Below are 24,031 nucleotides of genomic sequence, written 5' to 3'. Positions count from 1 at the left end.
TAACGGGGCGGAGGCAGGAAGCAGGAGCAGACCTGGAGATCTCGTCCTTGCTTCATAGATGGCTGGAAGTGTTGTGAAATACAAACCCCGGGAGAGCTGAGGAGAGCCAGTGACTTAATTACATTGAGGCGTCGGGTCACAGCATTTCAGGGAGTCTGTACGGAGAACTGCCAAGTAAACCTTTTTTTTAACAAGCACAATTAAAATTGTAGCATCATGCAGATATAAAACCTGGAGGAACGGAAGAATTTGTCGCACTGTCCTGAAGAGGAGAAAGAGTAACGTGTCCTTGGAAAGACCTGGCTAACCTACCGTGCCTATTTTTGTGTGCTGCTTAAACTAATAACAAAACAGCAGATATCTGTATAACAATTACAAGAGCATTCTTTTGCAGGCCCTCAGTGTAATTCCAGCCTATTTTCAGGCCTTTCAGCTATGGGGTTGCACTTTGTTTTGCTTGGAAGTCAAAGCGGCATGCCAGCGAGGCATCACATCCCTGTCTTCCAGTGTTTTCCTTCCATCCCTCCCTGGCCATTTATGCGTGGCTGTTTCCTCACGGTCACCCCACCGACTACTTTGGGGCTTTGCTTTAATTATGCTTGCATTTTCCGACCGTCAGAGGTCACTTCACTCTCCCCGTACATTTCCACATGTTTCTCCATGTTTTCTGCATTCAAGTTTAGCCAGCATCCAGAAACCGTGTGGGAATGCGCGGCGAGACTGAGGCGACCTCTGATGGTCAGAAAATGCAAGCATAATTGAAACAAAGCCCCGAAGTAGTCGGCGGGGTGACCGTGAGGAAACAGCCATGCACAAATGGCCCCTATAGTATGGAAAGAACACCTCTATGCTAAATTAGTACAATCACAAAAAAAATCAGCATAGGAAGCCAAAATATAATGTCATTGCACATTCAGTGATCATCAAGCTAATAGCTGCTTCGCCGTGCATCATTTATATATTTATATGATCAGCTCTTGAATGGCAGATTCGACGTTATACTGAAGAAGTTGGATGACGAAACGGTACAAGTTTCTGGAAGACTGTCTATACAGGATGGAGATTGCCTTGTGAAGTGGCGAGTCTGATCAAAGATGGATTGGGACCCAAGACGGATTGGGGTTGGATCCTTTGATTTGTTTTGGACTTTAAAATGTCTTGGCAAGTTGTGCGTTATAGGACCATCATTTTCTTCGTTGTATATGTAATATACTATTAGAAATAGGAGATTTCATTATATTTTGGCTTCCTATGCTGATTCCTTTTGTAAATGGCCCCTTGTGTCAACTCTTTTTCTTGGGGCCAAAACAGATATGGTTGCATTAAAATTGGGATGCTAGAAAACCCTATGAAGCTGAGTAGGAGTGAAAAACATGGGAGTTGAAGAGCCAAAACCTTTCCTCTGCCAACGATTCTCCTGTGCGCCAAATAGCTTCTTCCTTCCTGCTTTTCTCCTAGTGAGTTCTGAGACCAGCCCCGGGCAGTCCGAGAGAGTCCGTGTCCTGGTGGGTTAGCTCAGAGAGTACATAGTTCCTTGGATCTTTGGTAGGGTTGCCTACCTCCAGGTGGGGCTTGGAGATCTCCTGAACGTCCAACAGATCTCCAGACTACAGCCCCCCCACCTCACAGGGTCTCCTGAAGGATCTACTCCTCCCATAATGTCCAGCCATTCTGTTAAGACCTGCCTCCCTGTGTCCCTGTCTTCAGCAGTGAGACGGGTGGCAGCCAGAGACAGGGCTTTCTCAGTGGTGGCACTGACCTTGGGCCAGTCCCAGTTCTGTCATAACTCTCTCAGCCCACATGGAGGCAGGCAATGGCAAACCACCTCTGAACGTCTCTTGCTTTGAAAAACCTACAGCGTCACCATAAGTCAGCTGTGACTTTACGGCACGCACACACAAACACACACTGTGCTTGTGAAATGTCCGTATCCTTGAGGCTTGCCTAGCAACTGCATTGTTTTCTTTTAAGTGCCAGGCCCAATGTGTTTCCGTTCACCCTGGCTTTTAATTAAAGGGCTGGTCTTTTAGCCCTATTTTATTCTGAAAAGTATTGTAAGTTGACAACCCTTTAAATTGTGGAACTCCCTGCCCCAGGATGTGGTGATGGCTGCCAATTTGGAAGGCTTTAAGAGAGGAGTGGACATGTTCATGGAGGAGAGGGCTATCCATGGCTACTAGTCAAAATGGATACTGGGCATGATGCATACCTATTTTATCCAGTATCAGAGGAGCAGGCCTATTATATTAGGTGCTGTGGAACACAGACAGGATAATGCTGCTGCAGTCGTCTTGTTTGGGGGCTTCCTGGAGGCATCTGGTTGGCCACTGTGTGAACAGACTGTGGGACTTGATGGGCCCTGGTCTGATCCAGCAGGGCTTTTCTTAAGTTTTTATGGTCTGTGTTTTTATGCTGGGCTGGATTTTAATTAATACCTTTTAATGTTTTTTAAATTATTTCTATTTTCAAGGAGAGGTGGCATAACTGTTTTCTAAGTATAAATAACCCCAAAGGTCAAAATAGGAGGGAAAGGTGATAGTGATTTATTAGTTTGTTTATTTAGGATATTTCTATACCATCTCGTCGGAGTCCTGCTTGAGGTGACTTACGATTGAAGCGATGTAATAATATAAAACCAAGCCACTGGACATAAACAGCCTCAAAACTATCCATAAAACAGAAGCAGACCATTAAAAAGCTGCTAAGATAAAACCTGTAATAAAAAGTCTGGGTTACAAGATGTGTTTTGGCCTGGCACCTAAAGGAAAGGAAAGCAAATGCCAGGCAACGGTCAAGGGGAATGGCTGCAAGAAACAGGAACTGTCCCTGGTAACCAGGGATATATTCTCATATCTCTTGTGTGAATTTTTCAGTAATGTTTAGCACTATCAGCTCTTCCTTTGCAGCTCCGTACACCTGCGGTACAAGGACATTCTGTCCTTCATCAATTTCTTCTCCCGTCCGGAGATAATAGGAAAGGACAGGGCATTTTTATCTGACCCGTATTATGAAATCTCTGTTACTTCTGGTATGCAATCAGTTGCTCTCGGAAAAATGTTTTTTTTTTTTAAATACATTATAATTGAATGTTACATTACAGGACGTGGTGAGCTCTCCTTCCCTGGAGGTTTTTAAGCAGAGGCTAGATGGCCATCTATCAGCAAGGCTGATTCTGTGAACTTAGGCAGATCATAATTGGGAGGGCAGGAAGGGTTATGTCAGTTCTTGGCTATCCATGGCCCTTTCTTGCATGTCCAGAGAAATGCCGATCACCACTTTGGGGTCAGGAAGCAATTTTCCTCCAGGCCAGATTGGCCAGGGATCCTGGAGGGTTTTTGTTGCCATCTTCTGGGCATGGAGTAGGGGTCACTGGGTGTGTGGGGGGAAGGTAGTTTTGAATTTCCTGCATTGTACAGGGGGTTGGACTAGATGACCCTGGTGGTCCCTTCCAACTCTATGATTCTATGATTTACAATAATATCATAATAGCCTTTTTCTATTCTAGTATACACAGGTTAATACAACAGTCTGGAAACTAGGATTTTTTGCACCTAATAGTCGGAACGTGGGGCGCGGCATTTTGTTCATAGTAGTGGCCAGCATTCAAGCCAAAGTTATGAGTAGGATAAAACAGTGAGGTGTTGGGATTCTCTTCTGACTTATTGATTTGAGGGTGGTGGTGGTACTTTCCACAGCAGCTCTCAACACAGATCTGTGCTTGCAGAATTCTCAAGCAGTTGACTGACATCCGTATGCGAAGGTTTGCAATCAAGGTAGTTCTTCCCTCAGAGCTGTTTACCCAGAACTCACAGGCTACACTTCATAGCTGCTGCTAAAAAAAAGACGCCTCATTTCCTATTGTTGTTCTCCAGAAATGCACAATGCTTTTCACGCTCATTGGTGAGTCACTAAATGTTAAGTAGGGTTTCTGTAGGGAAATCTAATCCTCCATTCTCTTTGGCCCTTTTCTTGTTATGGGCCCGAATCATGGGAGCTGCTGTGTCACGGCCGTTTCCTGTGTCATGGCTCGATGCTGTGCTGCTGGAGTAATGTGGGAAACTCTGGGAGGGGCATATGCTCCCCCACCATGCACACATCATCCATCTTGGAAGCTAGTTCGGTTCTGGCCACAAGAGCAACCACGATGTAAGCCCTTCCACATGACTGGGGCTTCTCACATTCCCTCAGTGACTCCTTTTTTGAGTCTCTGCATAGTTTTTGAGAGCCAGCGTGGTGTAGTTGTTAAGAGCGGTGGTTTGGAGTGGTGGACTCTGATCTGGAGAACCGGGTTTGATTCCCCACTCCTCCACATGAGCCGCGGAGGCTAATCTGGTGAACTGGGTTTGTTTCGGCGCTCCTACACACAAAGCCAGCTGGGTGACCTTGGGCAAGTTACAGCTCTCTTAGAGCTCTCTCAGCCTCACCTACCTCACAGGATGTCTGTTGTGGGGAGGGGAAGGTGATTGTAAGCCGGTTAGAGTCTCCCTTAAGTGGTAGAGGAAGTCGGCATATAAAAACCAACTCCTCCTCCTCCTCATTGCATAGTTTTGCTGTCACGTTACAGTGGCTCCTGTGCTATTAGTGTAGTTTAAGAAGATGCTTCTGTTGGTTCTAGCCCAGGGGTGTCAAACATAAGGCCCGTGGGCTGGATCCAGCCCCTTGAGAGCTGTTACCTGGCCTATGAGCTAGCTGAGGCAGCCCCCACCCCCAATCTGGGCTGCTGAGGCATGGCCCGGACTGACCAAGTGACATTTATGTCATATCTGGCCCTTGTATCGATTGAGTTCGACACCCCTGTTCTTTACTGAGGAAATTAGAGTTCCTGTGATCTAAATGGGTGGTCTTTATCTAGAGTTGCCAGACATGGCCTGGTAACCAGCATAGGCAGGGGTGCTGCTGTCAGCAATGGTGTGACATCACTTCTGGGGAAAACCCAAGGTGAAGTCATGCCTCTCTAGGAGTCACAAGAAACTCTATAAACTATAGAGTTCCCAGTGATTTCCTAGAAAGGACTGACATCACTTGCAGGTATTCCCCAGGTGATTATTTCAAAATTACTTTTCTCTGACCTGCTGCAGCAGTGGTAGTGGGAAACAGGAGCTGGGGTGAAGGGAATTCTCTGCCCTTGGTGAGGGCTTGGAAGCCCTGTCTTTATCCCATGGCAGCCCTATCTTTATCCACATGTTGGCTTGTTTGATTTGTCACCTGCCCCTCTCTGACCGAGGCCAGGCGCAGGGCGTCTCAAATAATTCGTAGTAACAATAATATAACACATTCAGTTAAGACAATGATATAATAATACATAACACTCTATTGAAACTCTAGTAAAATAGCCCCGTGACGCAGTGGTAAGCTGCAGTACTGCAGTCAAAAGCTCTGGCCACGACCTGAGTTCGATCCCAACGGAAGTCGATTTCAGGTAGCCGGCTCAAGGTTGACTCAGCCTTCCATCCTTCCGAGGTTGATAAAATGAGTACCCGGCTCTCTGGGGGTAAAGGGAATATGACAGGGGAAGGCAATGGCAAACCACCGTGTAAACATAGTCTGCTTAATAAATGTTGGGATGTGACGTAACCCCATAGGTCAAGAATGACCCAGCGCTTGCACAGCGGACTTCCTTTACCTTTTTAAAATATAAAAATCACACATGTTGCAGAGCCACAACTACTGGGTTGCAGGCCCCTGGAGAAATACCCTTTTTTGCTGCTTTTGGAAGGTCTTATTGCTAATTTGCATGCACAGAGGGCAAAGGTGCAGGCTGAGAGGAGCAACATGGCAGTGGGATGAGAAGATTTCTCTGTTCTTTGCCTGTTCTCCACTACGGTGCACCTCCTGGTGTTCGGCTTGTGTTTACTGTCCCCAGTTTTCTTGATCTGCCTGTTGACCTGGCTTTGGCACTGCTGCCTAGCTCTGGTTCCCCCTCTTCCTGTCATATGACTGTGATGTCACATACTTGGCGGCGTAGTCTGTTCTATGCTGCCACCTAGGGGTTAAAGGTAGGTCCTGCATCTGGAAGGGTAGCAGAGCATCTAAATCACTGGTTCCCAACCTGGGGTCTGTGGACCCCCAGGGGTCCGCGAGAACTAAATTAAGGTCTGCGAAACAAAGTTATAAACCCATAATAAATTAATATTTTCAATTAAAAGTTCTCTATTATAAAATATATATATTCAAATATTATTCTAAGTTTAATGTTTAACTAACAGTTATGATTAAAGTTTATTTTCAAATTCTTGGAATTTTTATTTTGAACCTTGGGGTCCCTGCATCGAACAAAAAAGTCCTAGTGGTCCCTGGTCAAAAAAAGGTTGGGAACCACTGAATTCTAAATGAACTATTTGTGTAATGCGCCACAGGATAAGAACTCAGGGTCCAGGTGAATTCCTTAAATTAGAAGAAGAAGAGTTGGTTTTTATACCCCAATTTTCTCTACCTTTTAAGGAGAATCAAACCAGCTTACAATCTCCTTCCCTTCCTCTCCCCACAACAGACACCTTGTGAGGGAGCGGGGGCTGAGAGAGTTCAGAGAGAGCTGTGACTGGCCCAAGGTCACCCAGCAGGCTTCATGCACGGAAGTGGGGAATCGAACCTGGTACTCCAGATTAGAGTGCACTGCTCTTAACCACTACACCATGCTAGCCAGAGTTGATTTTGGTTTTAACTTACATCTGTGCTCTTACCTATTGTATTTCTTTTGTTTCCTCTTCACTTGTAAATATAAGAACGTTATTTTCATCTGCATTTGGAAGATAAACAGGGAAATTCCCAGTGGCCAAAGTTGCCAATCAGTTTATGGGTCAATGGAGCATTTTGGCTGCTCTTTAAATATTAATGGTTCATGATTTGATTTAATATGATCACATCTTTAAAGTCATGAAGAGTTTCTAAACTATCCTCAGGGTGTGCTACTTGTCCTTTTGCGGAAGCCATGAAAATGCCATGGATTCCCCCAATGGGCCAAATAATAAGGTGTCCCTAGGGCCATTGAAGATCAGGAGAGTGGTGTGTGTATGGGGGGCTGAAGTCCCTTTGCCAGATGAACTACAGTCACCATCTGCATCAGGTACTGCATGCATGGGAATTGAGAAGAACCTGCAAGTCATGTGTGAATGTTACACATGACTCAGGGAGGGAATTCCCAGCCCAACTTGTGCTCCATAAGGTGAGAAGACAGACACAGTTTGGTGTTGCTGAGTTGTCCAGATGTGTTTTCTCTGTTGGTTATAGTGAAATCAAGAGACTTCTTTGGTGGAAATACTGGTGAGGCACAAATTTGGAGCCTCTTTGTTTGGCTGTAAGCTGGTCAGTGGAAAGATATTGTCAACAGCCACAGGGTGAGTTTGTGGATTTTGGTGGCCACAGCTACACGGGAATCAAGATTCATGCCTGCCCTTTCCTCCGGTAACTATAGTGAGTGATGTAAGTGCAGAAGATAGATTTGGTTTATGACTCCTTGGGCAAATCTTGCAGCCATCAGTCGGTCTTGAGATGTTCTGTGTTTAGGCTAAAGTTATTTCGTGGAATGTGAAGGGTTTAAATGAAAAGGTGAAAAGAGGACGGATTTTCAAATTTTTACAGAAACAAAAATATTCTCTAATATGTTTGCAGGAGACTCATATCTCCAGAAAAGACAAAAAGTACCTAGAAAGAAACTCCTTGGGGCAAGTCTTCATCTCTTCAGCAAATAGAAAAACTAAAGGAGTAGTTAATTATGCACACGCCTCATATGCTCCAGAACTCGTATATAAAGATGAAGAGGGCAAAATACTAATAATTAGAGCCAAAATATTAGGCCAAAAAACATTGGTAGTAGGGATCTACGCACCTAATGAGGGCAAGGCACAATTCTACAAGCAGCTTCATGACATCTTACTGCAACATGCAGAAGAACAATTATTGTTAATGGGTGATTTCAATGGAGTTATAGATTGTGCGTTGGATAAAAAATCAAAGGCCAAGGATGACAAGGAAGGTTGCCTTCCTAAGACTTTTTTTTCAACTTAGAGGAATTTAAAATACAAGACATTTGGAGAACAATGAATATGTCATCGAAAGAATATACTTTTTATTCCGCAAGACATAATTCACACTCCCGCATTGACATGATATGGGCAAGTAAATCTATATTTACGCAATTACGCAAGGTACAAACAATACCTAGAACTTTTTCAGACCATAATCCGGTTTCCTTTAAATGGAATAATAGACAAGCATTCAGATGGAGATTAAATGATAGACTTTTACGAGAGGACAAAACAAGAGAGGAAATACAAAATCTTATCAAAGACTTTTTTGACATCAATATGAATGGAGAAACCAACTTAAATATAATTTGGGATGCTTTTAATGCTGTGCTGAGAGGATTTATGATACAGAAGAATACTGCATGGAGGAAGAAACAATTACAACAAACAAATGATATACTTTGGGAATTACAAAATTTAGAGCAACAACTTATTTTGGAATCAAGAAGATCAGAGGAAAAATATTTTGTTAAAGATTAAGGTTGTTAAACATCAACTTAACTTGGTGGTTATGGAAGAAATGAATAAAAATATGAAATATGCAAAGCAGAGATATTTTAAACATGCTAATCGTCCAGTTAAGCTTCTGGCCAGCCAATTGAGGGATTCTATGCAGAAGAAGATAATTAGTAAACTACAGACTGAAAAAGGACCGGTTTATACTACAACAGCGGTATAGAAAGAATTTGTATCCTTCTATAGTAGATTATATCAAAGAGACTCAATTTCCGGGAAAAAAAAGGATAAATATTTGAGAACAGTAAATATCAACAAGTTAACTCCCGAACAACATAAAGTTATGGATGCTCCAATTACAACAACAGAAATTGAAGATGCAATATCTAAACAGAAGATAGATAAAACACCCGGCCCAGATGGAATTACACCTCTGTTTTTTAAGACGTTTAAAGATTACTTGAAGAATTCCTTTTTGAAGCTATGCAATACGATATTGGACACGGGATTATCGCCTGAGACGTGGTCACATGCTTTTATATCACTAATCCATAAAGCTGGAAAAGATCCGGAAAGAGTAACTAACTATAGACCAATCTCTCTTTTGAATGTGGATTACAAAATATATGCCTCTATACTATCGAATCGTCTAAAACAATTTATTACAACTTTGATTCATGAAGATCAAGCGGGCTTTGTTCCTAGAAGACAGATAAAAGATAATCTGAGGATATTATTAGATACAATGGAATATTATGAACAAAACAATCAACAGAAAGCTGCTTTTATTTTTTTGGATGCTGAGAAGGCTTTTGACATGGTTTCTTGGGAATATATGAAAAAGGTTTTGGAAAAAATGAATTTTGGTGTAAGATTTCGGACTGGGATTGACGCAATCTACAATATACAAAGAGCTAAAATATTAGTGAATGAATCTATATCAGATAATTGCGAATTACAAAAAGGAACTAGACAAGAATGCCCGCTTTCTCCTTTGCTTTTTATTTTGACTTTGGAAACTTTATCCTGCAAGATACGTGATACAGATGTAATCCACGGTCTCAAAGTAAACAAACAAGAATTTAAAATGAGAGCTTTTGCAGATGACTTATTACTTATTTTGAATGACCCGAATCAATCTATAAACAACTTATTGGAAGTATTGAAGCAATATGGTGAAGTTTCAGGATTTAAAATTAATCAAGATAAAACTCAGATATTGTTCAAGAATTTCTCAATAGAAGAACAAAAATACTTCATAAATACATCAAGATGGGAGAAAACAAACAAAGTAAAGTATTTAGGTATTTGGATTACAAATACAAGCAAAGATCTAATAGTCAACAATTATGTTAAACTATGGGAATTAATTAAAAAAGACATGATATCGTGGTCCAATAAAAATATTTCCTTTTTTGGCTGTATTTCAGTAGTACAAATGAATATTTTACCAAGACTGTTGTTTCTATTTCAGAATTTACCAATTGTAACACAAACAAAATATTTTTATGTATGGAGGAAGACTTGTTGAACTTTGTCTGGCAAGGGAAAAAATCCAGAATTGCCTACAAATATTTGGTTGACTCTAAAGAAAGAGGAGGATTTTCTCTTCCTAATTTTAAACTATATGCGGAAGCATCGGCTTTGGTATGGCTAAAGGACTGGATACTATTAAAGAATATATGTTTATTGGATTTAGAAGGTTTTGATAATAGATTTGGGTGGCATGGTTACTTACGGTATGATAAACTTAAAAATCATACGGCTTTTCAACATCATATTGTGAAATCCTCCTTAATAAAAACTTGGTTAAGATACAAACATATCTTAGAAATCAGAACGCCTTTATGGATCTCTACACAAGAAATGTTAACATTATGACCATTGAGACCATCTTAGTTTGTAACTTACCAGGATCTTCTGTTATGGGAAGATAATAAATGTGCCCTGAAAGATCAGGAAGATTTAAAGGAACATTTGACCTGATTCCAATATCATCAGATAAAATCTGTATATAAACATGATATGAAATAGGTTTCACCAAAGACAAATCAATTCTACAACAAATGTTATTGGAGAATAACGACCATCTAATCTCAAAGATGTACAAGATGTTGTTGATATTATATACAGAACAAGATCAAATTAAACCTACGATGATAACTTGGGCACAGACGTTGGGTTACAATATTCCTTTGAACAGATGGGAAAGAATTTGGTCAAGAGACATGAAATATATACTTTCACTATCGTTAAGAGAGAATATTTACAAGATGATCTATAGGTGGTATTTAACACCAAAAAAGTTGGCTAAAATGTATAAAACAATGTCACCAAACTGCTGGAAATGTCAAGACGAGGTTGGTTCCTTTCATCATGTTTGGTGGCTATGTGAAAAAGCGAAGAACTTTTGGGATATGATCTACAATGAACTAAGACTGATCTTACAAAATAATATCCCTAAAACTCCGGAAATGATGTTGTTAAGTATTATACCGGAATCAATATTGACTCAGAGATCCTTTTTAATATATGCCACCATAACCGCAAGATTGGTATATGCAGCAAAATGGAAATTGTCAGAGGTGCCGGATAAGACTGACTGGATAAATAAAATGTTGGAACTAGCAGAAATGGCTAAACTTACAGCATTAGTAAATCAGAAGGAAAATATGGAATTTGTGGGAGAATGGGAGGCTTGGACAACATATTGCCGTGTTGGCGAACCTACGGCACGTGTGTCGTTCTTGGCACTCTGAGCCCTCGCTCTGGACACGCGCAGGGACTGCTCGCCGCTGTGCTCCGCGCTGCCTGGCACGCTCCTGCCTGTGTTCCACAGCCCCGAATATGTAACGGGTGTGCTGCTCTGAGGCTGCAGAGCGCCTACTCCTCTCGAGCCGGCCTGCGCTGTTGCGCTTTAAGAGGCCGCCCAGAGGATGCCTGCCAGAGGGCGCTGATGGGCGCGGGTATAAAGGGAGGCGGGGTGCCTGCTGTCCCCCCTTAGCGCCGCCCGCTACTCGCCGGGCCCCTGAGTGAGCAGGTGGGCGGAGTGGGGTGGGTGTCTTCTTCACGCGAGCTGCGGAGAGGAGTTCCTTTTGTCGTTCTCCTCCCCACCCCTCCTGCAGTGGGTCGAGGCACCGGCTGCCGCTTGCCGCTCTTGCAGTGCATTGCAACTATTGTTTACCTTTCCGTCCCGCGTTTCTTGCAGCCCCACAAGCTCCCTTGCAATGAGCTTTTGCACCAAATTCTGCATTTTCCCGGTTTCCGTTTGTTCTCTTGCACAGAATCGCTGGGGTCTTAAGACTTGCTGATATCCCTCCCCTTTACCCTTGGTTTAGCAGCAGGCCTTTGATGATGGATAAGAGGAGCACCTCTGCAAAGAGCAAGGGTCGAACTGATTTTCTGCTTTTTTTTTGCATACAGGTTTGGCGGAGGGGGAGGGGAACTTGGACGGTACTTAATTTTGGAGGTGAATTGTATGAGAGTGTAAGGGAGACCCCTTGGGGTGTTAATTGTTAGGAGTACCCCTTGGTATGGAAACAGTAGACTAGGATTTCCAGATGACCCTTGATGCCAGAGAAACCCAGGAAAATGCAGTTTTGGTGAAGCCCAAGTCTGTGTGGTTGCCCTTGTTTATATCCCGTTGTAAGCTCCCTGGGGCAGAGATTTGTGTCTCTCACTTAGCTCTGCCAAGTGCTGTGTGCATTTGTGCAGTAAGAATAATTTTCTGCAGAGGACAGTTCCCTATCTGTACAATTGGGGCTCTGGTAGAATTTGGCAGGTTTTCCTGCTAGAATCCCATCCAAGGACATGGATCAAGCCCAAGGAGGGGACCCTGCCTTCTAGTCTGGGTGAAGCTGCATCCTCCTGCAGGCAGCGCGGAGCAGATCAAAGCCCCCCCCTTCCCTAGACTACCTGCCGCCCAGCTGGGCAACAGGGGCTTTGAATTGCCCCCTGGACTCCCCGCCGCCCAGCTTAGGGGTTTGAACAATCCTTAATTGTTCAAAAGCATGCCAAATGCAAACTTTTACCTTTCAATAAAAAGTTGCTTGTATCATTGAAAGCTCTGTTATTGTGTTTTTCTTTTAAGGCAAAAGATGTTAATGTATGTGTTATTTTTTCTAAACTAAAACCTTAGTATTCAGGTTAAATTGCCGTGTTGGCACTTGGCGATAAATAAGTGAGTTTTGGGTTGCAGTTTGGGCACTCGGTCTCTAAAAGGTTCGCCATCACTGACATATTGTATAAATGAATTTAATTTGGGAAGTATCAAAGGTTATGTTTTGAGCTAATTCAAGTGATTAAAGTAGAAATAATGATAAACTTAGTTTTTTAGACCACAAGATATGTAATTAAATATATAAATGACATATAATGAATTAGAATTTGAATGCAAAGGGGAGAATAGAGATACTAAAGAGATAGAGGAGGGAGAGGGGAAGTCAGTAAGTAAGAACTATAATGATTAGAGAAAAATGGTTTATGTTGTATGATTTTGTTGATTGGAGGATTGATATTAATGTGATTTAATTAGAAAACAATAAAAAAAAATTAAAAAGAAATGTTCTGTGTTTAGGAGATATTCTGTGTTGCCTAGGGATGCCAGCCTCGTAGTGGGACCTGGGGATCTCCCAGAATTATGGCTTATCTCCAGATGACCGAGATCAGTTCCCCTGGAGAAAATGGATACTTTGGAGGATGAACTCTGTGGCGTTGTACCCCACTGAAGTCCCTGTTCTCCCTAAAGCTCCATCCCCAAGTCTCCAGGAATTTCCCAACCTAGATCTGGCAATCCTAACCCCCCCATCCTTCACTGGTGGCCATGGGGGACCTGGCAACCCTAGTGTTGACTCTCATGAAGACAGTTATTATAAATTAAAAGGCAACACAAAATTCTGTATAGTCTGAATAGGGTTGCCAGGTCCCTCTTCGCCACCGGCGGGAGATTTTTGGGCCGGAGCCTGAGGAGGGTGGGGTTTGGGGAGGGGAGGGACTTCAATGCCATGGAGTCCAATGGCCAAAGTGGCCATTTCCTCTAGGTAAACTGATCTCTATTGCCTGGAGATCAGTTGTAATAGCAGGATATCTCCAGTCACCACCTGGAGGTTGGAATTCAAAATGCAGCACAAGACTATTATTTCCAAATTAAAGGAATCAAACAAAAGCAACTCTTGCTATTAAAGATATATATTGGAAACATGCAACTCTAGAGCAAAGAAATGTATATCACAGTTGGTCTGAGTCAGAACCCAGCTCTTAGCATAAGGCTTTAAGGTACAAAGTATAAGCCAAAATTCTCAGTTCTTATTCAGTCCGTATGAATAATTGTACAAAGTGCATCAGTAAGTCACAGCAACAAGATGTGGAGCAATGGAGATCTGGTATAATTCCATTTCGAGTAGACTTTTTCAAGCCTTCAATCTTGCCGTGCACTATTCGATCAGTGCATGAAGGAGTGTACCTTTCCTGTGTATCTGGATGGCAAAGTAAGATGTTGGCAAGCCTAGAGGGGAGGGACTTCAATGCCATAGAGTCCAATGGCCAAAGCGGCCATTTTCTCCAGGTGAAGTGGTCTCTATTGGCTGGAGATCAGTTGTAATAGCAGGAGATCTCCAGCTAGTACCTGGAGGTTGGCAACCCTAAGTCTGAGGCCAGCTTAAACTGGTATTGTAAAAGGCAACACATGCCTGGTTTTTGTATTTATATAGTAACACATCTGTAGGGAAACTTGGCATACAGCAGAGACTGAATATCAGGCCTTGTTGTAGTACGTCACTAAACTGTGTGTGTGTTAAGTGCCGTCAAGTCGCTTCCGACTCATGGCAACCCTATTAATCAAAGTCCTCCAAAATGTCCTATCTTTGACGTCACTAGAGGTGACTTAAATACGAGAAACGGACTGTCCCTGTGTTTGCTTTTATGACTAACGTGCTTGTCATTTCTGGTTGTTTTTTTTAAACCTCTCTGTTTATTTCAATCTGTGTGGTACTATCTTGGGCTCTGACTAGTTCTTCAGAATTCTCCCATGGAAAACCGTAAAGGAAGGAAACCGAGGGAGGATGGAGAGTTTTGCATCCTGTGCCCTACGAAGGGGAGTGGCCACAAATAACTTAATCTGGAGAAGACGCTGTCAGGTGATGGTACTCAGAGATAAGCCCTTGGCTAGGTCCTAAGAGTCTGGGAAGGCTCTCTTTAAAATCTCCCGAGTATACAGAGCGCCTTCTTAAAACCAGAAGAAGACGAACAGTCGGGAAAACTATTTCCAAGTGATTTTGTGTCCATGCCATTGACAGCGTGGCCCTGCATCTGGGGACTGCCTTTTCCAAGGAGAACGCTTTATTTAAAACAGAGAGAAGAGTTGCCATGGATAGCACAAACCTTATTTTGAAAAAAAAAAAGGTCCCTATTTTAAAATATCTTCAGATCGCTAAACTGATCTGAAATGGACCAAAGCTCTCAACAAACCACAATCCCCGGCAGGATGAAGCAGGTAAGATTCGAAGGCAGCTACAAAGTGTATCTTTGCTTAACAGCAAATGGAGCAACTCTAGAAGAGTTTACCAAAACCAACGGGTTGAAATTAAATCAAAAGAGTTTCTGTCTAGACATTAGGAAGAATTTTTTAACAGTTAGAGCGGTTCCTCAGTGGAACAGGCTTCCTCGGGAGGTGGTAAGCTCTCCTTCCCTGGAGGTTTTTAAGAAGAGGTTTAGATGGCCATCTGTCAGCAATGCTGATTCTATGACCTTAGGCAGATCATGAGAGAGAGGGCACCTTGGCCATCTTCTGGGCATGGTGTATGGGTCACTGGGTGTGTGTGTGTGGGAAGTAGTTGTGAATTTACTGCATTGTGCAGGGGGTTGGACTAGATGACCCTGGTGGTCCCTTCCAACTCTATGATTCTATCCGAATTCTCCTCAGGTTTGTTCGGTGGGGTTTTACTCCTAAGAAAGTGTTCTCACTTTAAAGTGTCTTGTTTTAAAATGACTTAATTCCTTCGGAAAGGGTAACCTAAATAGACCCCCCCATGGACAGATTTAGTTATTTAAAATCTTTTAGCAGCCAGAAAGTATGTGCCAAATTCAAATGCTTTAACATTTAAAGTTAAAGGTGTGGGCTCAACTGAACACACTTTGCTTTAAGCTGTCTTGAGGTTTTTTGTTTGTTTCCATTTTAAAAGAATCCTTTTGTAACTTAGACCTTTTACCAAGATGCTGAGAAATGAGCTCTGGTTGCTGATTTGGGATGACTTTGAAGTATTTCAGATTAATACAAACTCAACGTATGCTGGAGTCGTACCTTGAAACTGATGCAAAACAGTTTTTTTAACTATTTTTTTCAAAACTTTTAAAAAGATTTTTCATGAACAAAATATTGTTGAAGGCTTTCATGGTCAGAGTTCATTGGTTCTTGTAGGTTATCCGGGCTGTGTGACCGTGGTCTTGGTATTTTCTTTCCTGACGTTTCGCCAGCAGCTGTGGCAGGCGTCTTCAGAGGAGTAACACTGAAGGACAGTGACACTGTCCTTCAGTGTTACTCCTCTGAAGACGCCTGCCACAGCTGCTGGCGAAACGTCAGGAAAGAAAATACCAAGACCACGGTCACACAGCCCGGATAACCTACAAGAACCAATTTTTCATGAACACTTTGCAATCAGTGAGGAACATTGAACTGAAGGGGAGCATTGTGGGGTGGGAGGGGAAAAGGGGAATCAATTTTGATGATGGAGAAAAGCGGTGCTGTTAGAATATAAATAAATAAATGGGGAAAGTGTAACTCAGGGCAGGTCTGGGTCACAGTCTATTGGAACAGTGTGAAATATATTTATCCTGGCTTCTTTTGTCCATTCGGATTTTGTGTGTGTAAAGCTCCATCAAGTCACAGCTGACTCATGGCAACCCAGTAGGGCAAGGATGTCGAACTCATTTGTTATGAGGGCCGGATATGACATAATTTTCACTTGTTGGGCCGGGCCATGCCTCACCTGCCCAGATCTGGGTGGGGGGGCTGCCTTGGCTGGATCGCGGGCCAGATAAGACCTCTCAAGGGGCCAGAACCAGCCTGCAGGCCATATGTTTGACACCCCTACAGTAAGGTTTTCAAGGCAAGAGACTAACAGACGTGGTTTGCTGTTGCCTTTCTCTGGATGGTGAACCTGGTATTCTTTGGTGGTCTCCCACCCCCAAGTACTACGCCTTTATGTCCTTATATGTAGGGTGACCTAGAGAAAGACATGAGTAGCCCCTGGGGAAGGACCTCTGTGAGGCATAATACCACAGAGTCCACCCTCCAAAGCAGCCATTTTCTCCAGGGGAACAGATCTCTGTTGTCTGAAGGTCAGTTGTGATTCCAAGAGGTCTTCCAGACCCCACCAAGAGGCTGGCAACCCTAGTTCTGTAGTTGTTCTGAATTGGGTTTATTAGTTTTTTTTTGCTGTCTTGCTGGTATTATTGCTGGGTTTTTGCTGTTACTATAGCTGTATTTTTTGCTGTTATTACTGACAACTTAATGACTCTTTTAAGCAGGGTTGCTTTTAGGGAACCCTCTTTCCTATATGATAGTAGCCTAATTAGTGAATGTGAGGTGAAAAACTCATAGGTTTGTTTTCCTCCTTGGGTGCAGCAGGGAGTGAAATGGGGAAACTACTTGGGTTTTCCTCATAAGCCACAGGGAATCAATGGAATAGATTTGAACAGTTCCTGGCGATCAGTTTGGTTTTGTCACTGTAAGGCAAGCTTACTAAATCACTAAATCATTGGACAAAATCCCAGTTTGCAATTTCAGCTGGTTTAAAGAAAAGAAAGAACTTCAGTTGAAGCTTATGTAGCCTTTGAGGAAATGATGAGGCAGAACTTAATTTATTTATCTTATTTATGTTATGTCTTTCTTGCTGGGACTCAAGGTGGGTCGCCCTTGTGTATTGTGTACAAGGCCCTGTCCTGTATAACCCGGGCTAGCCCGATCTCATCAGATCTCAGAAGCTAAGCAGGGTCTAGGGTTGCCAACCTCCAGGTACTAGCTGAAGATCTCCTGCTATTACAATTGATCTCCAGCCGATAGAGATCAGTTCACCTGGAGAAAATGGCTGCTTTGGCAATTGAACTCTATGGCATTGAAGTCCCTCCCCTCCCCAAACCCCGCCCTCCTCAGGCTCTGCCCCAAAAACCTCCCGCCAGTGGAGAAGAGGGACCTGGCTACCCTAGCAGGGTCGGCCCTGGTTAGTACTTGGATGGGAGGCCACCAAGGAAGTGCAGGGTCACGACGCAGAGGCGGACAATGGCAAACAACCTCTGTTAGTCTCTTGAAAAATCCTACAGGGTCAACATAAGTCGGCTGCAATTTTGCAGCAAATTTTGTGGGTGTGTATATATGTATTGTGTATTTCTACACTCCTTTATGAGTTTTGGAAACCTGTTTGGAGATTTGTATGCAAGAAGCAAAGTGACTCAGGCGCAACCCTAATTTGAAATCCTCAGATTGTATGTTTGAGGCCAAATAAATCCCAAGCTTCTCCTCTGGTATAAATAGACTGGAGGCTGGGGCTGTAAACTATTGCTCTATCATCATACTTGGTTATTTCTACAGCCTCATGTGTTTTTACTTGGGAGGTCATATTCATGCTGCCTTTTGCTATAGCAGACTCATTAGATACCACCTGAAAGTAAGTTGTCAAGCTCTTAAGGAATATGATGCTTAACTATATGTCCTGGTTAGTGTGCGTTTGTACAGTGCTGTCAAGTCATAGTTGACTTGTGGCAACCTCAGCAACGGGCTTTCAAGGCACCTGAGAAGCAGCAGTGGTTTGCCATTGCCTTCCTTTACAGAGCCTTCCTTGGTGGTCTCCCTTCTAAGTACCAACCTGCTTAGCTTCCAACATAGGGCCATTCCAGTTAGGGCCTTTCAAGGCAAGTGAGAAGCACAGGTGGTTTGCCATTGCCTTTTTCTGTAGTCTTCCTTGGTGGTCTCCCTTCCAAGTACTGATATTGCTTTAGCTTCCAACTTAGGGTAATTCCGGCTAGGGGCTTTCAAGGCAAGTAAAAAGCAAAGATGGTTTGCCATTGCCTTTCCCTGCAGAGTCTTCCTTGGTGGTATCCCTTTTTAAGTACCGACATGCTTAGTTTCCAACATAGGGCCATTCCAGGAATGGGCTTTCAAGGCAAGGGAGAAGCAGAGATGGTTTGCCATTGCCTTCCTCTGCAGAGTCTTCCTTGGAGGTGCCCCTTCCGAGAATTGACCCTGCTTAGCTTCCGAAATCTGATGAGATTGGGTTATACTGTGCTGCCTTCCCTCTCCGTCCTGGTTAGTAATTTCGCACAAATAAATTGATAGAACCATTATTTTTAATTGGATAAGCCATTATCAGTAATCTCTTTATTTCTTTGGGTATTTCAGAATTATGGCATCAGCTGACTCAGTTGAGGATTATATCTATTATCTGTACACGGCTCGGTGCTTCTCTCTTTCCTGAATTTCAGTTGCAGTTCAGTCTGGGATATTTCAGTTTTGGGTCTCCCCCCACCCCCAGGTGGAATGCAGCAGCAGTAGAGGTTTAAGGTGTTTCTTGTAGTATAGGAAACTATTTAAAGCAGATAGTTAGCAAGGAAACACTTTAGGCTGGTAGTGCTAATCTCAGAGTAGCACAAAGATACCTGGATTTTTTTGCCAGCCAAGTGCAAAAATGTAGCAAAAATATACTCTTTCTCGGGCAAGTTGCACAATTGTGACCTTTCTAGATCTCTCTCACTTCCATAGACATGGGCCAAAAATTACATTTGACTAGTTCCACAAGGCAGGGGTGCTGGAAATTCCATCATTTGTTTCTCATATAAATGTATTCGGAAAGCCAGCTGTAAACAATAACAAAATAAGATCTTAAACCAGGATTGGTCCTTAGTGTTTAAAGGATGCAAATCATAAATATTCACCTGTCTTCTTCCAGATTCCCTTTAACAGAACTTTTTTCTTGCCTGACTATTTCCTCTGTTTAGAAATCCGTAAATTTAGACATAGTTTCTTATCGGCAAGGTGTAATGCCTTAGACTCAGCCAAGACGCAAAAGAAATGCAATAACATTATTGCAGAAGAATGCAAATGCTCATTTTGTCACAAAAATGCTGGGAAGAAACTTTTTTTCCATATAATTTTTAAAAGGTGATTTATATTTTTAAATATAGTCTTATAATATTCCGAATACTTATGTCCAAACAATACAAACTATACAAATTTCAAATATAGACTTATAATATTAAAAAAGGTAAAGGTCCCCTGTGCAAGCACCGGGTCATTCTTGACCCATGCGATGACGTCACACCCCGACGTTTCCTAGGCAGACTTTGTTTACGGGGTGGTTTGCCAGTGCCTTCCCCAGTCATCTTCCCTTTACCCCAAGCAAGCTGGGTCCTCCTTTTACCGACCTCGGAAGGATGGAAGGCTGAGTCAACCGTGAGCCGGCTACCTGAAACCAACTTCCGTTGGGATTGAACTCAGGTCGTGAACAGAGTTTGGACTGCAGTACTGCAGCTTACCACTCTGCGCCATGGGGCTCAATATAATATTGGACATAAGTATTTTTAACATTATAAGTCTACACTTGAAATTTGTGTTGTTTGTATTGCGAAACCTTGTTTGTATAGTTAGTATTGTTTTGGACGTAAGTATTTTAGGAATATTATAAGAATATACTTGAAATTATAAATTCACCTTTTTGAAATTATATACTTTATTCAGTTGCATGGTGGTATTTTTTTGTATACATGTGTTCTGGGTACCACTCTCCTATTAATATATTGTATTAACCTCTTGGTGGGGCTGGGAGTTCTCGCAGAACTGCAGCTGATCTCCAGATTACAGAGATCAGTTCCCCTGGAGGACATGGCAGCGTTGGAGGGTGGATTTTATGGCATCGCATCCCTCCCCCCAGATATCAGTTATGTGACATGGCTAACTCCCCCCCCCCTTCTCTTTGCCTTTCAGATGAGAATTCGCCAGCAAATTTCTGGGATTCCAAGAATCGAGGTGTGACTGGGACGCAGAAAGGGCAAATTGTGTGGCGAGTTGAACCCGGACCCTATTTTATGGAACGTAAGTACTGGAGTGGTTGTATTTGACTATCTGTTGTGTCAGGGGTCCCGGCCTTTTTGAGCCAATGGGCACCTTGGGGAATCTGACACAGGGCGGGTGACAGAATCACAAAATGGCTGTCACGGGAGGCGGAGCCAACAACAGAATGTCAGGGAATGATGTTATGCATAACTCTGATGGTAGTTCTTCAGCATTTCAGGCATGAGTTATGTTTAAAGAGACGCTTTTTAATGGAAATGTTTAAAAATAATCTCTTGCATACACACAAGTGTACATATTTAGCTAGCAAAGAAAAAGTCATCTAGCAGTATCTTTCAGTTCTCCAGTGGCCTATCAGAAGCTCTACTAGCCCCATTTTCTAAAAACACGGGCACCAGGAAAGGTGTTAGTGGGCACCATGGCGCCCACAGGCGCCTTGTTGGGGACCTCTGTGTTCCATGGAAGCATGTTTACTTCCTTCAGATGACTTTTATCCAAAAAACAGTTTGTAACTGTAGACTTTCCTTATGGAAAACGGGAAAATTACCCTTCAGAGACTGGCAGTGCCAAAAATTTGAAACTATCAGTAAATAGGTTTTCTGCTAATAGAATAAAATATGTTTATTTTGCAGCCAAAGTAGTTTTCAAAGGATAGTGAAAAGTAAGAATGCACTAAGAGCATATGCTGATTTGTTAGAGATTGGCTGAAATTTGAATGTAGATGATGCTTGAGCTGTTAGAAAAATGTCTGGATGTTTCCTTTTATTCCCCCCCACCCGCACACACAACATGTTTCTAAATACTGCTTATAAAAATCTAGTAAATAAGAGAAAAAACCAGAGCAAACTGGTGTTTTTTTGAGACAGCTGAATTAAAAAAAAAACCCTCAAAGAATGTTAGTCTTTTTGGCCAGTGTGACCAAGGCTTAAGTGCTCAAGTCTCTAAAAAAATAGACACGGGATCAAACTGTGTCGATTTGATGGACATTTTGCAATGATGGTACTCTTGTTAAAATGCAACCATATTGATGTCAACAGCCCTTGGAGATTCCTTGGAACTTTTTCCCGTTGTAACACCCAATTTATATTGGAATACATTAAAAATATGGATTTAACGATTTGTGCATGTACGTACTATTTAAATACTGCATTTCAGTTGTAGATATTCTCCTGCTGCAATTTGCCAGGATAATGCATGCTACGTTTCACTCTTTATCTGTATTGATTAGTCGGTCTTCATCAAACTGATGAATGGTTAAATACAATTTGCAGTGCCTTGCACAAAAATAGGCCTGCTCCTCTGATCCTGTAGAGGATAGTTATGCATCATAAGAACATAAAGACAGCCCTGCTGGATCAGACCAAGGCCCATCAAGTCCAGCAGTCTGTTCACATAGTGGCCAACCTGGTGCCTCTAGGAAGCCCACAAACAAGACGACTGCAGCAGCACCATCCTGCCCGTGTTCCACAGCACCCAGTATAATAGGCATGCTCCTCTGATCCTGGAGAGAATAGGTATACATCATGACTAGTATCCATTTTGACTAGAAGCCATGGATAGCCCTATCCTCCATGAAAATGTCCACTCCCCTCTTAAAGCCCTCCAAGTTGGCACCCATCACCACATCCTGGGGCAGGGAGTTCCATAATTTAACTATGCATTGTATGAAGATATACTTACTTTTATTTGTTTTGAATCTCTCACCCTCCAGCTTCAGCAGATGACCCCACATTCTAGTATTATGCAAGAGGGAGAAAAGCTTCTCCCTGTCCCCTCTCTCCATACCATGCATAGTTTTATAGACCTCTATCATGTCTCCCCTTAACCGCCTTCTTTCCAAGCTAAACAGCCCCAAGCGTTTTAACCTCTCCTCATAGGGCGGTTGCTCTAGCCCCCTGATCATTTTGGTAAGTGGGGACAGGGTAGCTTCTCTTTTTTACCTTTCATATGTTCTATAGTAAGATGGTTTTCTGATAACTGGAGAGAGAGGTGCTCAACCTGAACAAGTACAATATGTGGTGCAGGCAGAAGAAATTTGTGGGGTTACCGGTTTGGAGCGTGAGGACCTTTGGACCTGGTTATGGCTTAAAATCAGGCCTGTTCTCCAACTGCCTCTCCAGAGGTATGCTGGTATCTGCTGTCTCCGTAGGCTAGCAGTTAAAGGATTCCCTCCCCCCCCCCCAGGCAGAAGTAGCTCTATATGTCCTGTAGTATGCCCTAGAAATGATTTGTAGTAGACTGGTAGCCGTGTTAGTCTGTTGTAGCAAAGAGGAAACGGGGAGTCCAGTGGAGAAAGTCTAGAGAGGTTTGATGTTGATCCTGTCACATCATCTTTCAGGTATGATTGTGTATGTGTTATCTGTAACAACGAAATCTGTTTCAGTCCCTTACAAACAGCATCATGCCTGAAAGGTTTATGATGAGATTCGCATCAAGTCTCTCTCTTCCTTGACTCCTGCCTCCTCCTCCGTGTCTGTAACTTTCCCTATATGAATTCCCAAAATGGTTTCCTCTTCGTGCATCTGAGAAATGAACTCCGACTCCCAAAATCTTATCATGAAAGAAATGTTGCTAGTTTTCAAGGTGCCACTGGATTTCTGTTTTAATTTATAGCACGCTTGCCCTCAAATTCTTGGCCAGTAAGATCTTGATCCACAATCCCCCTTTCAACCTCTATCGAGTTCAGCTGCTCTGTGGATCCAGATCTGATAACAAATGACCACCACCCAAGAAATAAAATTCGTGCTGCTCAGTGGGTTTTCCTTACCCTGAAAACCAGTCAAATAACAGTGCGTTGACCTACTACAAAACAAAACAAAAAATTAATTTGTTTTTCTGGATACGCCAGATTTGAGTCCAGTAGTACTTTAGATACCAAGAAGTTTTTCGGGGTATGAGCTTTTGAGAGTCAAAGCATACTTTGCTGGGTACCTGACGAAGTTTGACTCTCAAAAACTTATACCCCGAAAATCTTGTTGGTTCTACTGTGCTCCTGGACACACATCTAACTCTTCTACTGCTAATGAACATGGATAGTCTCCCCAAACTGTAGATATGCCAGGACATTCAAGAATTATTTTAGTAATATGAAGACCACTTGTAAAAATGCTTTCTGAAGAAAAAAATTCATCTGCCTTGAAAATACACACCTGTAGTGGAAATAAAAAGGCTGCAGCCCAGAATCCCAGTAGAGATTGAATACAAACATGTGAATGGGCTACATGCATAAATATACCGTAAAGGACGTGAGGGGAAACACAGAATGGACGGGTGATGCTCCCATGAATATAGAATGCTCTGATCACCCTTTTGATGAACTGGCTCCCTCCGGCTGTCGCCTGACAAAATGCAAAGGATTTTCTGTTTCAGCACTGATGCTTGTAGAAGAGCAACGTAGGGTCTTTCCATTTTCAGCGCAAGAATCAAACTGTGACGCCCGCCTGAAACGTCACTCTCTTTGCTGCGGAAATTTAAAAAGAAATTAGGGTTTTTG

The 24,031-nt window shown here is 42.7% G+C and overlaps 1 protein-coding gene across 1 annotated transcript in view; it reads left to right on the top strand.

Annotated features, from left to right (window-relative positions):
- The window catches only part of HECW2 (HECT, C2 and WW domain containing E3 ubiquitin protein ligase 2), a 149,852-nt gene that overhangs the window by 32,810 nt on the left and 93,011 nt on the right, over positions 1–24,031 (top strand). Inside the window, exon 2 of the mRNA XM_056861110.1 lies at positions 20,452–20,559. Within this exon, the coding sequence (XP_056717088.1) occupies positions 20,452–20,559 (108 nt within the window). The remainder of the gene's footprint in view (positions 1–20,451; positions 20,560–24,031) is intronic.

The sequence above is a fragment of the Euleptes europaea genome, chromosome 15, assembly GCF_029931775.1.
Source record: "Euleptes europaea isolate rEulEur1 chromosome 15, rEulEur1.hap1, whole genome shotgun sequence".
NCBI lineage: Eukaryota > Metazoa > Chordata > Lepidosauria > Squamata > Sphaerodactylidae > Euleptes > Euleptes europaea.
The sequence above is the reverse complement of the archived record's forward strand: the minus strand, read 5'-3'. Positions and strand labels throughout refer to the sequence as shown.